The following is a 17,858-nucleotide window of genomic DNA, read 5'->3' on the forward strand; positions in this document are numbered from 1 at the left end:
TTCTGCTCCCATTTGTCTGTGCTGTTGTTCATGGAGATCCTGTTTCCCGTTTCTCACGGGGTATCTTCTACCTGCGATCTCACAGCATTCTGGCCTCACACAAAGACGTCGACCATGCAGGACCGTCCCAGGAGAAGATCTGGCTTTGCTGGGAGAAATTGGAGCTGGGGAGCCTGGGGCAGGATGGGCAGGTCAGGCTGAGGTGGGCACGGCTCTCTCAGGGGCCTAGGAGGTGGAACAGTGTCTTCTCCCCTTCGAGGGGGCCCTGGGCACCTGCTCAAACCTCAGGGAAACTGAGGCCCAGAAGGACAATGATACGTGTGTGTGTGTGTGTGTCCAGTATGGTACACTCACAAGCCCTCTGGGTCTGTCCACATTGAGGCCTACCTGTGCCTTGCTTCCAGCCACGCCCAGCACTTAGAAGGAGCTGTCTTGCCTGCACCTGCCTCCTCATGACTGTTTGTTTTGACGGCCCCGCACTCTGCCGCCTTGTTTATCCAACCCTCTACCCTCATCGCATGCACATAGCACAGCTGTGGAGGGGGAGAGCAGCAGAACTGGCCTGACCTTTGGAGACGGTCAAGGCCCTACCTGCACAGAAGGAGAGACTGAGGATTGTCACGAACCCCATATCGCACACAGCCAGCATGGGAATGCGCCCTGCCCGGCCGCCACCCTCCTGGCCCTCCGATGTGGCGGCTCCCTGAGAGTTCTGTACCACCACTTCACAGCCGTCTGCGGACACAAGTCTGGCCCTTTCCAGGGGTCCTCCTAAATCACCCTGCCAAGGGCTGCTGCTTCTCTAAACCCCCTCCACAGTGTTTCCGTCTCAGGGAATGAGGGCCGAGAGGAGGGTCCACAAACCCCCCATGAGGCCCCTGGCCGCCGGAGAAGTCCAACCTGGACCTGGTGCCCAGGGCCCCCAAGGCCTTTCAACCCCAGTGAGGGACTGCAGCCCGGGTGACTGTGCTGAGACGGGGGGCGCCTTCAGGGGCTGCGGGATGTCGGGGAGGAGAGAAGGGACACAGCCAGTGTGGACGGAGGAGATGCTTGCCAGGCGAGTGCGGGAGGGGCATTTGCATGGCCATGGGCAAATATGACCTTTAGCGTCAGGCAGACCTGGGTGTGAGCTCTGACTTCACAGCCCACTCGCTGTGTGGTCTTGGACACGTTACCTGACTTTGCTGGGCCTCGGTCTCCTTGTTTCAGAAACAAAGCTTACTTCCCAGAGTCCTGGCAGGACCCGGGGCACGAGTCTGCCGTTGGAGCTCTGCCAATGTCCCCTCGTGCCCACCCCTGGCAGAGAGAAAAGCAAGAACGAAGGCAGGAGGAGGGCCGGGCACAGCCCGCTGAGGGGCAGCATGCAGCCTGGCAAGGACAAGGCCCGCAGGAGCGGCAGCTCCAGGCCGGAGGGGAGGCCACAGGCTCTGCGTCCAGGCTGTGCAGGAGGAAGCTGGCCTGGCCATGGCAGGGAGCACCAAAGAATCTCAGGCTGCTGGGGGCAGTGTGCTTGGGCAGGGGGTGGTTTTGGGGGGCGGGGGGGAGTGTGGGAGAGGGGATGGATGTGGGGGAAGAAAAATGAGAAAACCTGGGATAGAGTTATAGCTCCAAGGATAATGATTTTGTTAGAGGTGCCTCAGGTTCCCCCTTGGGAGAGCTTGCCTTTGTTCCCTCTCAGAGGAGTGGAAATTTGGAAACCCTGGGCAGGTGGGGTGAGTCCCCTGGGAGTGACAGAAGGGTGCCCCACCTAGGCCTCTCAAGGAACTCCAGGCCTGTTTCCTTGAGAAGCATCGAGAACCCAAACAGGGTGCCCATCCATGGAAACTTCCCTCTCCAGTCCCACCAGATGGAAGAAAGCTCTTCAACCACAATTTACCTGTTAGTTTGGAGAAAGGGTTCCCTCTTGCCAAAGAAAAGCTATTTTCTTCTCCTGAAACCAGGCTCTGTGTTTCAGAGCTACGTGTTGTGAAAAGGAAACCGTTTGGAGCCGTTTGCTGAAATTTACCTTTCAGAAGTGGTTAGAGTCGGGGGTCCGCTGCTGGAGCTGACAGCCGGCCCCCATCACCTCATGGGCCAGGCCCACCCCGGACTGGGTCTCTTGATGGCCCCAGCAGGCTGATGAGGGCCCCGAGTCCCCCTCCCGATGGGAGCTATCTGTGGGCCGCCTGTGCCTCCACCGGCCCCGAACCTCCTGGCAGGCGGCAGGCCCTGCCCCGCACTGAGGAAGAGGCCCTCTGACAGCTGCTCCCAGGTCGGAGGGGGCGGCCCACGCAGGGCATGTGAGCCAAATATGTCACAGCTAATAGAGCTACAGCGGTGCCTCTGTCCCTGGCGGGGCGGGGGTGGGGGGCGGGCAGGCTGGCCGGGGTGCCGCACATTTCTCAGTAACCCAAGTCAGATGCTCTGAAACCAAAGCCCAAAGGAATAGTGGGCTCCACTCCTAGTTGCTGGAAGTCTTTGTAGAATAGCACACCTCTCAGACTTTAGAAGAGCAGACTGGACTGTGTCATCCGTTGGTCATGGACTCAGACACCTGGCTGCAGGAGGACCATGAAGTTGACAGGGCTGGAGGCAGTCCCTGATGGCTTGTGTGACCCTGGACAGACCCCTTTTCCCCCAGCCTGTAAATGCAGAACTAGGTCCACGTTCCCCAAAGCTGTGGAGAAGTCTCCCGAGTGCAACTTCAGCCCGAGGGCAGACACAGCATCCAGCTCCCCAGGCCTGTGCAGTGCAGGGTCAGATTAGGAGGGCTACAGGGGCCTGGACATAGGTTTGTTTGCAGGTACCCCGGATGACTCTTTCTTGGGGTGCAGGGGAAATCCCAGATGATGGTCTTTAGGGCTCAAGGGAGACTCCGAGTCTCCAAGGGCCCACTGCTGGGGCACAAGGGCCAGGGTTGGTTACCGCAGTGGATAGGACTCTGACCTTCACTCACAGTCACTCCCTGGGGCAACCCGCGTGGTGTCTGGTGACACTGTTCACCACACACACACAGACTCCCACCCCAACGCGGAAGCTAGGGAGACTGTTTTGAGCCTGCAGGCAGAAGTTGGGAGGTGGCATCCTGCTTTCAGCAGGAGCTGCGATGACAGACAGGCTGGGAGGGTGGCACGGGGCAGCAGGGACACGCAGGCAGGGGACAGGCAGGTACTACTAGCACAGTAGGATGATCTCTGCACCTGCCCATGCTCACGGCCATGCACCATGAATGCCATCCTCTCCCGAGATGGAGCCCACAGCCATAAGGGCAGTGGCAGCCCCTGCCATCTCTTTCTTGCAGAGTGGGACCCTCTGCTCCCTCCCTGACCGGGTGCTGGCCACTCAGATCTTCCGGGGACAGGGAGCTCGCAACCTTTCCATGGAGCCAGGCTGTGTTGTTCTCTCCTAGTGTCACCATCTGGCCCGTGGGACAAACAGAGCCTGTTTTGCATCCTAGCTGCATCCAGGGAAGCTAAAGGCAAAGCAGACTTTTGGCCAATGCACCTTAGGTTTCTGTTTCCTCATCTTTAAAATGGAAAAAAGGGTACTTGCTCTCATTTTGAGACTAAAAATGAAAAATCAGATATAAGCATGCTCTGTAAGCCCTGCCGGATGAACTGTAGGAGGCTTTGTGAACAGGGGTCGGGAAGTGTCAAGCTCTCCCCAGAAGTTTCCGCTCAAGTGCCCACCTGGCCCACTTCCTCTCAGCAGCACCCAGGGAGGAGAGGGGCTGTGGCCCTGGGGCAGGGGTGTGTGTGTGTGTGAGGCCGGCAGGAGAGGTGGCCAGCCCCGGACGGCCCGCCCCGTCCCTGCTCACCTGTCCTCGAGGCGAACCCACAGGTCATTGAACTGCCGTGGCCTCTGCTGCTTGTTCTGCCTCTTGTGCCACTTCTTCTGCCGCCCAAACTCCTCCAGCTGGCTGAGGCTGTCGGGGAGCAGGAGGTGTGGGGACAGGGCCGGGTCCTCCTCCTCAGGCGGGACCGTGGGGGTTGCCGAGGGCGCTGCAGGGACGGCGGTGGCAGGGGTGACTGGGGCCGGACTCGCTGAGGTCCTCTCGGGTGGGGGCTCAGGGCTCCGGGCGGCGGGGCTGGAAACGGGCAAGAGCATGTGAGGTGCACGTGTGGGACTATGTCGCTCATGCGTAACAGGCAATGGCACCCAGTGGGAAGGCTGTCACCACAGGAGAAGAAGCTCCGTGCCCCTGCTGCACCCAGCGAGAGTATCTGGTGTTGGGAAATGGAGCTCTGACTCTTTTCATTGAGGGACTCCAGATGCCGGGCACTCTTTTAGGGATTGGGCAAGAACAGTCCAAACTGGGTTCCTGTCCATTCTAAGCTCGCACGTCGAAGCGGAAGATGGACAGTGAGGACGGCAGATGGTGAGAGCCCCTGAGGGGGGCCGGAGAGGGAGCACGGAGGTGGAGGGCGCTTGGCATGCAGGGGGGTCTGGCCACTGGCTGGTGATGTTTGAGCCCAGACTCTTGGGAGGGGAGGGGTGAGCCGTGGGCAGGTCACTGGGGGGTATATCTGACCTTCGTCGGGGTCTTTCATTCCACAAACTCTGGCTGAGGGTCTTGGGGCCAGTGACTAACCGCGCTGTGCCTCGTTCTCCTGCTCTGCGAAATGGGGATGCCACAGCCCGTGCTTCTGCAGGGAAGTGGCTGAGGAGCAGCAGGGAGCCGCGAGATGGGAGTAGTCCTATTCCCACTTACTTCCTAAGCTTGTCGCATGGATGAATGAGCTGAGGTCCTAACACAGTGCCCGACCCATAACAAGCATTTCTTTACACCTGGCCTGCCGGCAAAGGGACTTGGCTGTAGTGAGCACTGAAACACTGATTAGGCGTGTGGTCGTGGAATTCACATCCCATCCAGCGCTACCTACACAGGTCTCTCAGCCTGGGAACATCGTCTGCTCCTCTCCCTTTTATTCGTTCCTCTCTGGGGCCCTAATGGACTTCCTCTGGAGGACATCAGGTCTTGGCAGAAGGCTGGACGTGGCGTGGGGAACTATAAAGGTCCAGTGACACCCGAGGCGGCACACAGCCTGTCCTCCTCCTCCAGTCCCGCATGCAAGATGGGGTGAAGGGCCTCTCCCTCCTTGAAGGAGAGAAGGCCATCGGCTCAGCCTGTCCGTCCCCAGCCCCCACGGCAAGCCCAGATTCCCAGGGTTCAGGAGATGCTGCAGCTGCTAGGGAGATAATTCAAAACAGGCGGACAAAAAGATGGATCCAGGAAGCACCTGTGGCCGATGATGGCTTTTATTGTTGGGGCCTCCTCAGCATCCCGGCCCCTCACCCCTCCCGCAGGATTTCAGCGTGTGCTGGAGGCTCAGCCTGAGAGCTCTCGGAGCAGGGCCAGGCAGGCGGCCGGGAGAGGCGGGGAGTGGGGGGGGCTTCCTCTAATGCCTGGGCTCTGAAATGAATAGGAGCAGAGGCAGCCTCCCCAGCCTGTCTGCCCACCCTGCCTGGCCTGGACAGACACAATGAGCCTCGGATGAAGTCCTTGGGGCTGTGAAGGGGAGCGTGCGGAATGCCTTGTCCCCGAGGCTGCCTTGGGTCCCTCGCTCCTCGAGCACACCCCTGCGCTGGCCCAGGGCAGACTGCTTTGTGCTGCACTCAAATGTTCAGGAAGAACAGTGTCATGAGCTTGACTCAGGTGATCAGAGGAGGAAGGAGTCCAATACGAGGGAGTTTTTAAGGTCCTCTAGAAGTGCCATGGAGACAGCGGTGAGCATTGGCCCAGAGCTAGGGGACCAGAGGCTCAAAGCTCTGGGGGGCTAGGGGTCCAAGCCTCATTTCTGCAGAGCAAGGAGCAAAGCCTCAGTCATTCCTGAGCACCCCTGCCTCCAATCCCACCTCCAGTCCCCAGAGAGGGGACAGGGAGTGGTTAGGAGTTTAGGGAGGGTCTAGAGCCAGACTGCCATTACCATGAGCTGTGTCTCCCTCTGCAAGTGACTTCACCTCTCTGGGCCTCCAATTCCTCACTTTTAAGGTGGGGATACTCTAGTTTCTAACTCATTGAGCTTTTGAGAGGATTGAATGAGCTAGAAACGCTGAGAGCCTAGTGTACAGTGAACCATCGATAAATGTTCGCTATGATTGTTCAAGCTTCTTTCTGACCCTGGCTCATGTCACGTCAGAGACAGGGGCTGAAACTGCACTGTGGTCGCCTTTGTTGTCTAGTGAGGAAGGTTCCGGCAATACGGTTGGGGCACAGGCTGAAGGGAATCCCCAAGTTTGAGGATGCTGTCATTGCCTCCCCCAGAGCTGCCCAGTGTGGGCGGACACCCTATCATGCCTGCCCTGGCACTGTGGACCACAAGTGGGACCAGAGGACCCCCACCTAGGGTAGGGACAGGAACCCCTCAGATGCCCAGTGATGGCTATTTGAGTGGAGAAGGTATGTCCTGATGGGAAAGTCACGGGTAGGGGGGCGCAGCCAAGAGGTGTGGTCAGAGGAAGGTGAGGAACAGGTGTGGGTGGGGCTGGGCATCCCCTGGTTCTCGAGGCAGCACCCCAGGTATCCTACAGAGTCCTTCTCCCCACCCCACCCCAACCCGGCTCTAAATCTTGAGCATCTCTCAGGATCTAACGTTCCTCCCATTCCTACTGCCCTGTCCCCAACCTCACCTCCCAGGCTGCCAAGATAGCATGGCAGCTTCCTTCCCAGTCCCTTCACCTCCAGCCCAGCCCCTGCACTCCTGGCTGCCTGGTCACAGCGGGTCCCTACGAGGCTTTTTCACAACTTGCCCCGCAAGCCGAGCAGGAGGACAGGGTGCAGCCCAGCCATGCTCCACAGGCTCCGGCGGGCTTCGTGGTGGCAGCAGCAGGCCTGCCAGGCCCGTACCCTGCAGATGCCTGAGTTTCTCACCTGTGGATGGTCTGCCCTGCCGGTGTGTGCTCCACTTCCAGCCCTGCCTGCCGAAGGACGTCGATGACTGTGTTGTTTCCCAGGAAATGACCTAGAACACAAGAGTCAGAGTGGACTCAGCCACATGCCAAGTCACCAGCCACTGGGGACCCCTTAGGCCAGGGACCAGCTATACCCAAGATGGTACAGTGTGTCTGGATGTTGTCCCGGTGCCACCTTGGCATGGGTCCAAATCCTGGCTCTGCAGCTCACCCGTCATATGTCCCCAGGCCCCAGTTTCCGTGGGCTCCCCTCTGTAAAGGGAATGATGGTAGCATTCCCTGCTGGCCTAGTGGGAGGACAGCTGGAACAGTGGTTGGCGTTGTGGCAAAGGTCACAAGTGTTTCAAGTGGCCTCGTTGTGCCTCGTACTCTGAGGCTGACCCCAGACTCAGATGGTAATGACCTGCAACACAGTCTCCGTGCACAGGACCCAGGCGCCAGCTGTGGCCGCCACACAGTTTTATACCAGAAAAGTAAAGTGAATTCAGCCCATGTAAGACAAGCAACAGAAATGAGCAGCGGAAAGGGGTCATGCAAGGCCCAGCTTGGAGAAAACCTCCTCCAAGAAGCCCTCCGGCCCTCAGCAGGTCTGTGGCTCTTCTTCGTGAGTTCCACCAGCAGTTTGAGGGCCCATTCCTTAGCACTGGAGTGGGTTCTCTGTGTTCATGTCTGTCTCTCCACAACGCTCCACAGGGTAAAGACCTTCGTGGATTCATTCGTTCACCTTCTATCCAGCCTCTGTGAACCACACATTACAATCCAGGCCCTGAATGGCCCCAGAAAACTCACCAGGTGTCAGATTCTGGGGAAGGAGAGAGCAACGCATGGTTGCAACGGCTGCAGGTCCAGCAGACAGCAGCAGGGGCACAGAAGGGGTCTAAAGCGGGAGCCGAACACTGCCGAGGTGGCTCCTGCTGGTGGGGGGGTGCTGGTATCCTCACCCCAACCCATTAAGCATTCATTCAACAAACGTTTATGGTGCACTTGCTCTGAGGCCAGCCCTGTTGCTGGTGGTTCAGAATGCAGAGAGCCCCAGCCCCAGATGAGCCCAGAAAATGGTCTCCTTCAGCAGGACACGGGCATGAAGTCTGGCAACAGCCAAGGTTCTCCCAGGTTCCAGTGAGGAAGGGTCCTCAGAAGGCTAAGTGATGGGAGTCAGCACCCTGGCCAGCCCCTCGTCCTCCCTGGGCTTCAATCTCCCCACCTGTTAGATGTGGGCAGAGTGGCAGTGACCCCTTGTGGCTTCCTAGCCCGTGTGCCTGCCCTGCGGCCCCACTCCCATGGGCGGCTCGTTCTCCTCAGCTCCCCATTCAGCCCAGAACCTGGGGGGAAATCCCTGTGCCATTAGTCTAATCGCCTGTGACAGGTGGTGACAGGTGGGAAGCCGGAAGGTCAGCGCGCTGACAGCCCTGGGGAGGTCTGAAGAGAGCAGACAGTGGACAAGCTGGGCGGGACCAGAGAGACTCCGGCACAGAGGGGGTGAGGCGGGGACTGCAGAGCAGTGGACGGAGGGTGGAGCCTACCCCCTCCGCTGCCACCCTGCACACCTCTGGGCCAGCTTCTGCTCTCTTGCGCTGGCCCACCCCTGTCCCTGAAATCCACCTTGGGATCACTGCGAGAGACCACTGGTCTGGGAATGAGAGACCTGGCGTCTAGTCCAGGACCTGCCTCACCCGCTCTGAGACCTCAGGCAAATCCATTATGCGCAAAAGCTCTTAATGTCTCTGTACAAGGGAGGGATCCATGGGCTCCCCTGGCTCTCAGACTCTCTGGGGAAAGCTTCTGTTTGACCCTGGAGAACCCGACCAAAATGTATTCCCCCTCCCCCCCTTTCTTTACTGATTCATTTCATTAATCTGACACATACTGATCCAGTGGATCTCTAGTGCTAGTCAGTGGTGAAGAGACAGGGGCCTGTTCCAGGCACTTGGTCTCAGAATCAAGGTCTTTTGATTGGGGCTAAGTACTATGCTGAGGGAAGCACAACCTCAAGTCAGGGAAGACTTCCTGGAGGAGGCAGTGAGAGCTGAAGGGTGGGATAAGAATTAGCCAGGTGAGGACGAGAGTTGGGCATGGGGGGGGGGGGGAGGGTTCCAGACGGGGAAACAGCACGTGGAAGGTTGGGGATAACTGAGGTTCATTCAAGAAGCTGAGTGTAGAAGACACGCAGACAACACAGGCATGAGCAGACCCTCCCAGGACCCTGGGCTTCACCCAGTCCTGTTAAGGACAGAGACCCAATCTCCTGCCATGGCTATGCGTCTCCTGAGCCAAGTAGCTTCCTTGCCCTTAGCCCGTTTTCCTGAGTGTCAAATGGGCATGCATCCCTTCGGGGGCTGGTGAGATCCTGATGAGGCAGGAGGAGTGACCGTTCTTTGGAGAAGCCCAGCGTGCACTCTTGAGTGATGAGCTAAGCTAGTCCTTCGGCGGGGGGGGGGGGGGGGGCACAGAGTCCTGCCCACTCTTGCCTGGTCCCCGAGTGTGACGGAGCTAGAAGGGAGTCTGGGCATGGTGGCCTTTGGCAAACGGGTTGTAGGAGCTCCCTGCCAGCAGTTCTTGGAATTTACTCCCGGCAGCAAAGGCCATTCCTTCCATGCCTCCATGGAGACCCTTTAAAGGCGAGGGCCTCCAGGCCCAGCAGTGGTCCGCCCAGAGGATTTCAAGAGCAACCAGGGAGAGCAGGCTGCCTCCAGCTGCATAGGAGCCGTGGTGAATATTTACCAAGCTGTGCTACCCACTCCAAGAGGAGCATTCCTGATGCTGGGGAGGTGGTGCTCGGAAGGGCCCAAGCCGTACAGAGCTCCAGCTGGATCCCGAGAGCTGCCTGACAGCATTTCGGGGTCCAATCAGTGCCCCATCCATGTCCTCAGCCTCAGCAGCTTCAGACACTGCCTGAACAGAAGACTCCAGATACTTTGAGAAACTAGTTGGAAGCCATCAGCAATGATTTTTGCAAATCCCATCTTTACTTCTCTAAGCCACGCCTGCCTTCACTTCCTTCCCTGCAAGGCAAAGAGACCAGAGTCTCCCGTTGCCTGCCCCCTACAAGAGGCAGCTCCTGCACAGCTCCAGGGGGCGCCCTCCCTGTGAACCCCTGCCCTAGGATAACACACACCAGCCACCCATTCCTGAGCCTGTGCTCCCAGTGCGGCCCAGCCCTTCCCTCCCTAGGCTTGGCTTCATAGGACCCCACGACATGGTGCTGTCCTGCTTCTCTTTGTAGCCCTCTCACTGCCCCGTGTCCCCCTTCTCCTGTCCAGTAAATGTGGGGGCCCCAGGAATCGTGTCCATAGCCTTCTGCTTCCCCACAATCTGTGGACAAATCTTCCACATGATGGTGTCAATCACCATGCAGTGTGGACCACTCTGGAACTACTGTCCTCGCCCAGACCTGTCTGTCCCACAGCCTACCGGACGTCTGTACCTGACAGCCTCTGCAGCCTACAAAACCTAGCTCACCCTCCCCTCCTGGGATGTGTCTCAACTGAGCTCTGTTATCCAACTCAGATGGGCTCTGGCTTGACTTTTCCTCGCCCTCCTCATCCAATGAGTGACCAGAGGCCCTCTGATTTCTCTCTCCTATCCATGCTTGACCAGCTTAGCTCAGGTCCCCATCAGCTTGTGCCTGAGTCACTGCAGAATGGCCTTCCTTGCTCTCTCTCTGCAGCCGGAATGATCTTCCCACCCACCCCACCCCCAGAGATGCCCGTCAGAATGCATTCTCAACAAGCCATTTGAGGGGAGACTGAGTTTTTCGAGGGCAGGAGCCATGTCTGATTCATCCTTGGCCTCAGGGCTAAGCCCAAGTCTGGCATACAGTGGTGGCTTCATGAATGTTTGTTGAATGAATGAATGACAAAACCCGTTACTCCATATGCTTGCCCTGATCTCATCTTATCCCCAGGAGACCTGAACTCACAGATCCCCCTCCCTTGTAGCCCCTGCCCCGCCTCTTGGTGATGCTTCCGCAGATTCCACCAATCCCAGGAGCTCACACCAGCCCGAGTCAGGGCTTGGTGCGTGCTGTCCCTGGAGGCTGGCAGACAGGGCCTAGGCTTGCCTCCAAGGTCACAAATCCCGAAAACATCACCACACCCATCCCGAAACCTGCAGGGAAGGTGTGGAAAGTTTCCAAAGGGGCCCCAATGTTGGGGCTTAGCCTGCGGGCTTGCCCAGGCTCCTGGGGTCTCCTGGCCACTGCTCAGCTGTTCCTTCCAGCACTGACAGCTGTTTCCTGGCCAGCTCTCTGCAGGAAGGTCGGTTCCATTTCATCTGCTGAGGCTTCGTGGACGAGGAGAGGAGGGAAGGGAGGCGGGACAGTGAGGGGTGGGGCACGCAGAGCGACAGAGCGACAGAGACAGAGACTAGGGGAGAGGAGACAACAGAGGGGCTGAGAGAGAAAAGAGACACTCCCAGGAGTGTCTCCCGGGAGAGGGAGAGAGTGCCAGGACACAAGGAAACAGAGAGAAGACAGACAGATGAGAGGGAGAGAGGGGCTGGGAGACAGGCTGTAAGAGACTTAGAGACAGTGGGAGGGAGAGAGAGAGAAAAGGATAGACACTGAAATGGAAAGCAAGAGATAGAAAAAGACAAAAACAGGGCAGAGATATAAAGAGACAGAGATAGCGAGGAAAAGAGAGAAGAGAAAAAGAACCCAGAAATGAAAACACAGAGCACGGCGGTGGAGAGACTCATCTACCGAGGATATCACGGAAAGCTTCCTGGAGGAGGGACCCCTGTAGCCAAGAGGGGACATACATGGTTGTGGGGCAGAAGGATCATAGGTCTTACAAATGGTGGGGCTCATTTGGTGATTGTCTCCTGGAACCCACAAGTCAGAGTACCACTTAGAGGACATTCATATAGAAACAGGGAAGGCGTCCTGCTCCCAGAGGGCACAGCCCCATCATATTTTAGTGCAGAGAAAAGACTCCCCTTCTTCCAGGTATAAGCAGGCCTGTGCCAGGGCACCAGGCTCAGCAAACGGAACGGAGGCTGGATCTAGTCTCTACCCCTCAGCTGGCTCCAGCCCGGTAGCCTCCCGACATGGGAAGGCATGGTAGAGCAGAGCAAAAAACCCTGTTGTGCGGTTAGGACAGAAAACCTGGCTCCGCAGCTAACGGGCTGCGTGACCTCAGGCAGTTTCCTTCCCCTCTCTGTGCCTCTGTTGCCTTCCATGGTCTCCTGGGTCTTCCCAGCTCTAGGAGTCCATCACTGGATAACCTAAGCACAAACTCCTACTTGGTGACTCTCCTGGGTGCTTCTCGAACATCCTTTCCATTTCAGCCTTGTGGCAACCTTCTGAGGTACCCCACCGCTTAGAGATGTGGAAACTAGAGCTCAGAGAGAGGAAAGGACTTGCCCTAGATCACACAACTGGTAAAATGCCAAGCTCTGACTTCTTATCCAGCTATGTCCTAGTTCGCTGCACGTTCTAGTACATTTGCTCTGAGGTCTTAGTGTCTGCGAAGGATTCCGAGTTCGCATTTGGGGGGCCGGGAACTGTCAGCAATGTGTGTCCTTTCAGAGTTCACCAGATTGGAGAGAAAAGCTCAGCAAGAAGAACGGGCCAATTAACAGGGTAATTTCAAGATAGTGTTGGGGGGGCCGTGCAGAGGGGGAGAACCAGATGTTCCCACAATGGCTCCAAAGTAACACAGGCTCCCCTCGGCCAGCACACATGTTTTCTCTCCAGTGAGCATGCTGGGTTTCCAGTTTTCTCCTCCTGGAAGAGGGATCCCAAGCTCATATTTATGTTCTGTCTGAAATTAATGCAAGGGAAACTTTCAAATGCTAATCCAACTGCCAGGATTAGCCAGCCGGATGCCAAGTGACGGAGGTGTTTGCTTTCCCGAGGAAGTGTGACAGAAGGGCTGGATGGAGGGCCCTGGGGATGGACGGACAACTGGGGGTATCATGGGGCTTCCGATCTTCCAAGGAAGGTCTGCCTGGGAAACTGGCAGAATTGGGTTTCCTTTCTCCTGCTGGGCCAGCCAGGGCAGGGCGGGGGCGTTTTTAGCTCAGGAAGGACTGAGATGATGTGTCCCCTGCATCCAGTCTTGTCCTGGAGCTGAGACACATGGTCCCCACCCCAGAGGAGATTGAGTCCAGGGCGGGGCTCGGGGGACAGGCATGCACAGCCTTATGTGGCAGGGAGAGCCCCACCAGGGGCTATGGGGCTGAAGGAAGGGCCTTCACGATGGGATTTAGCACTTCTGTGGGCACAAACGGAAGAAGAGCATGGCTGTGCAGCCCACCACCCAGGGTTCCAGGTTGTTGGAATGTGAAGTGAAAGGGGAGGTGGGGCACAGTGAGGGTCAGGAAAGTGGGGCAAGCTATGGGATTCTGGATCATGGCAGCACAAGACTAAGGGGGCCAGGTTTCAGCAGGGCCCAAAAAACACTCTCTCACACAACTGTCCAGCTCTGTGTGGGAGTGAGGGCCCCCTCCCTGGAGGTATGTAAGTAGAGAGTCACTGAGTGCTTGTCAGGCCTGCTCAGAGGGGGTTCAGACACCCTCTGGGGAGCTGGGCAAATCCAGGTGGAACCCGATTCTGCCCCCTTTATCATCTGCTCTTCTCTGGAAGCTGCCAGAACCCAGGGCATCAGAAACAAAGAGCCCTGCGCCTTCAGCTGGTCAGCTTAGCTCTGCTGTTAAATAATGGGAGGATGGATACCAAGAAAAACAACCCCACCTCCCGTCTCTCCAGAGCTCAGGCAGAACTGGACACTTTGAATTATAGTGTCATTTGACCTCATTGTGATGTTTCTGAGGCCAGCAGAACTTGCCCAGCATCACACAGAGAGAAGGCGGCAGAACTGGGGGTTGGCCTGAGCCCGTTCATGACTTGGAGTACGTCTGTTTAAAGGGCACTTCTGGGGGCAGCTGCTGAGGCAGGGGCTCCCTGGGCACAACGTAGCCCCCCTCTAGGGCTGAAGCTGCTTCTGGGCCTATGACACCTGTCTGACAATCGCCCGGTTTGGCGTCCCATTCACGACCTCCCCCAGTTGTGTCTGTCCTTGTAGAAGCACGCCCCCCATCCCCCACCAGGCCCATCCCTCCACTCCAATCCTCTTGGTTCTTCTAAAATCCCCAGGGTTTGAGCTTTTTCATTCTCTTTGGAGCAGATCGTCTTTCAATTAACCCTGTTTAGACGTGAGGAAGTCTCCTCCATGCACCCCACCCTATCCGTGAGGGCAGAAGTGCTGGAGGTTTTTACCCCGAGGGCCTGGAGCCACAAGCCCTTTCAGGGACCTCCTACATGTCAGGCACGTGCCAGGCCCTGGGGGTCCTGAGATGGGTCAGACAAGGCGGCCTTTCCTCCTGGGGTCTGACACCACTCTAGACCCAAGCAAACACTGTGCAGAGCGGTTTGAGGTCACGGTGAGGCCCTGGGGGAGAGCCCCGGAGACAGAGCCTGTGAGGGGTTCTGTGGCTGCAGGGGGTGGTGCCCAGTCTGGGACTCCTGTGGCCAAGGTAGCAGCCGGGACCCAGGAGAGCTCCCTGCTGGCCAACCTGCTCCTGAGCCTCACCGCTGACTGGAGCTGAGCCGGCTTTAGGGGTCTCTGCGCAGTGTTCATCTGAGTCCTTGGAGGATGGAGATGGCTGCCTCCTCTGCCTCCTCCTTCTCCCTGGATGGCCCTGCTCTCTCCTGGGTCAGGGGAGTCCTATCCTTGGGGGACTATGGGCTCTGAGGATCCAGGACTCAGAAGCATTAATAATACCGAGGGCTTCCATTTATCCAGAGACGGCACTGCCCCAGGCACTGAGCAGTCCAAGGACCAGACCCCTGACTCTCAGGCTCATTTTCGGGAGGAGAAATCTGATGTCAGGAAGTGAAGCACCTGGTCTGCCCAGGCCACTTCCTCTAAGGAGAAGCTTCTAGGTCAGGCAGTCTGGCTCCAAAGCCCGTGCTCTTAACGAGGTTGCTTTCTTCTTCTGCCTTCCCTATGCGGTCCCGCAAGAGTGCCGAGCCCGTGGCCAATGTTCCATGAATCCCGGCTCCCTGACAGATCCAGCCTGGGGCATGCGTCCTCCATTCCTTCCTCTCCCCCATCCCAGAGGGCAGAGGTGGCTCCCGTGAGGGACGAGCTAGCAGATGGATGTTCCTCTGGCTGGCTGGCTGCTCTGGGCTGAAACAGGAAGGGCGACTCTGGCCAAGGATCACAGCCCGGAGCAGGCGTGCCAGCTGCCAGATGTGAGCGTGGTGGGGAGCAGCGCCCTTTGAAGAGCCATTGGAAATTCTGAAACACTTCCGGATGCTGTGGCCTCATGTTCCAGCGTGGGGAGTGTGGCAGGCCATGGGCGTGCCCCTGCGTGAGGAGAAAACGGCTGGGTGTGTGCTGCCTGTTTGCAGCGTCCCTCATTTCCAAGGTGAAGGAGAGCCCTCCAGGGGGACATGGCTGTTCTTCTGTGCTCAGCCATGAGCTCTGTTCCTGAGGCTGCCGAGTGGAGAACCCCGGCGGGAGGGAGGCAGCTGTGGATATTGTCCTGAGGACTGTGGGGATGATACAGCTGGACCAGCCTCAGGAAAATTTTAACTGGTTCTTACCTCCTCTGGGAAGCCTTCTCTGTCTTACCTTCCCTCCTAGACTGGGAGATGACAAAGGAGCTCGGCACAAGCCAGGCTGTGATAAGGAAATCCTACAGGGCTGTGGGAGCCTAGAGAGGAGTTGGTGGAAAGGCCAGGCAGGAGAGGAGAGGGGCACAGTCTGCAGCACAGACAGCCAAGCGGCAGCTGGATCTTTTCTGGGCAGAGCGGGGACTGGCCATCGATAGGAATGGCCTATCAGCGTGACCATCAGTTCACTCCAGGTCTGTGTCTTTCACTTCCCATCTGTATCTCGGTTTACCTGTCTGCCCAATGGAATAATAAATACCATCCTGTCTCCCTCCAAGGGGAATGGAGGACATAAAGGTCCTATGAATGTCCTTCAGTCAGGACAGTGCCCCTTTTAGGGAGCTGCGGCTGCTGTTATTTACAAAGAAAGATATGACGGGTGTTCCGGGACGCTGGGCTTCCAGCCCTGCTCTCACGCTGGGGCCTACACCACCACTCGGCTTCTGTGTTCCGGCCCCTCAGGGTGCTGCTGAGTGTGGGCTTGTGGCGCTTGGGCTGGGGAGAGAGAGAGAGGCTGGCGGGGGCCGGGCAGGCAGGCACTCGGGCAGCAGCTGCAGCACCAAAGTCTCTGCCGCTCACACCGCCTGCCTGAGCACGCTTTCTGCCGAGGGGACTTCCGCTGCTCATGGGGGCAGGTGGCCGCAGCCCTCAGGGAGGGCTCTCCATGGGCTGGAAGCTCTTAGCTCCAAAACCCTCCCATGAATCCAGGAGTGACGGAGGCAAACTCAACTAGAACGTGAGAAGGCTGGGATGAGAGGATGTGGGGTGTCAGAGGGCTTCGGAAGGCCAGCAGGTAGAACCATATTCAGATCATAGCTTCAGGGCTCTGGAATGTACGGTAAGCACTGGCTCCAAAGTTTGAGATGAGCGGGCTCTAGTGATTATTATCTGGTCCACCTTTGAGTCTGGTCTGTAGCTCCACCCCAGCTCTGCCAGCTCCTAAGTTACTCAATCCATTCCAGGTTCTAGGATTAGCTGATAAATTAACAGATCTCGAGAAGGCCCAGTTCCCTGGCGCTATTGACAACACTGTAATCTTTTATTGCTTGGGACTGAGACCTCCCTCTCCCTCTGGGGCCCGGGGCCCAGGAGGTACCGTGTGACTAAAGGGAATGAACTTGATTCTGGGCGATTTGGTCTGTTTAACTTCCTGTCCATGCCACTCCTTATAGCCAGTCTCACTTGCATTTAGGCCCAATGCTCTCTCTTTAAACCCAGAACCTTTCACTTGCTGCCTCTTTCTCTGCAGATGCCTTTACCCTCTCTAGAGAGGAGCTCTGATTAGAAAGCCATCAGGTGATTTGACTAGCAAATCACCCATCTGCTGGCCTCCTCCCTCCTTCAGTTACAGGTGAGGAAATGCCCTTCTCTACCCAGGGCCAGACCCTCTACCTGAGCTCTGATTCTACCCTTCCTGCCATCTCAGAAGCCCGGGTTAGTAATTTTCCTCACTGAGCAGCCTCAACGCTCCTATGGCATTCTTTACATCATGTTTCAGACATGCTCCATTCTGTCCCACTGTAAGAAAAGCAGGGTGTGTAGGGGAACAATATAGTTACCAGCTTTTTCTTTTGCCAAGTAAAGGCTCTGAGAGCTCCCTTTGCCTTGTATCACCCACATTTTGTTTTGTTTTGTTTTTTAAAGCAAAAGATGTTCAACTTCCAACATGGTAGAAAGAAGATCATTTTAGATTAGATAAGCTTGTAAATTGAATAAATATAGTTAATAAAAACTTACCACCTAAGCCTGTAAATTGAATAAATATAGTTAATAAAAACTTACCACCTAGTACCTATTTTTTCAAAGTTATTTACAGAGTAGAAGAAACCCAAGAAATCTAAGAACCTGCATGAGATCTGTGGGGGCCCAGCAGGTTCAGCTTGACCTTGAGCCTGATAGTCGAGAATCAGGCCTTCTCTCCCCCTGGGCTGGCATTCCTCCCCATGGCAGTGGCTTAGGTCATTCTAGAACATCTGGGTTTCCACACTGACCACAGACACCTCCTGGAGAGGCAGGGCTTCCGTCTGGGCCCCTAGATGTCACCCAGGCCTGGTCAGAATTGTCACACACGTTCACACCCCAGTTGCCACTGAATAACCTCTCCAAGAGGTCAGATGGTACCTTGCTACAGAAACATCACCGACACCAAGGAGACCACTCTTCTGTGGAGTGGGCCAGATACAAGGATACCCTTCCTACGAAACCGTCCACATTTCTGAAACGGCTGGGACTGGGACCCTAGAAGCCAGGGTTCAAGTTGAAGGTCTGCGTGCATGGCCTGGAGGAAGCCATTCTTCCTCTCTAGGACTTAGTTTTCATTTGCAAAATGAGTATGGTAAGGCCCATC

The 17,858-nt window shown here is 56.9% G+C and overlaps 1 protein-coding gene across 1 annotated transcript in view; it reads right to left on the reverse strand.

Annotated features, from left to right (window-relative positions):
• Nucleotides 1-17,858, reverse strand: part of TRABD2B (TraB domain containing 2B) — a 203,739-nt gene that overhangs the window by 10,335 nt on the left and 175,546 nt on the right. The window contains exons 5-6 of the mRNA XM_004740360.3: nt 6,851-6,941; nt 3,797-4,066 (exon numbers count right to left, since the gene is read on the reverse strand). Of these exons, the coding sequence (XP_004740417.1) occupies nt 3,797-4,066; nt 6,851-6,941 (361 nt within the window). The remainder of the gene's footprint in view (nt 1-3,796; nt 4,067-6,850; nt 6,942-17,858) is intronic.

This window comes from Mustela putorius, unplaced genomic scaffold (genome assembly GCF_011764305.1).
Source record: "Mustela putorius furo isolate JIRA1106 unplaced genomic scaffold, ASM1176430v1.1 tig00003853_pilon_pilon_pilon, whole genome shotgun sequence".
NCBI classification, from domain to species: domain Eukaryota; kingdom Metazoa; phylum Chordata; class Mammalia; order Carnivora; family Mustelidae; genus Mustela; species Mustela putorius.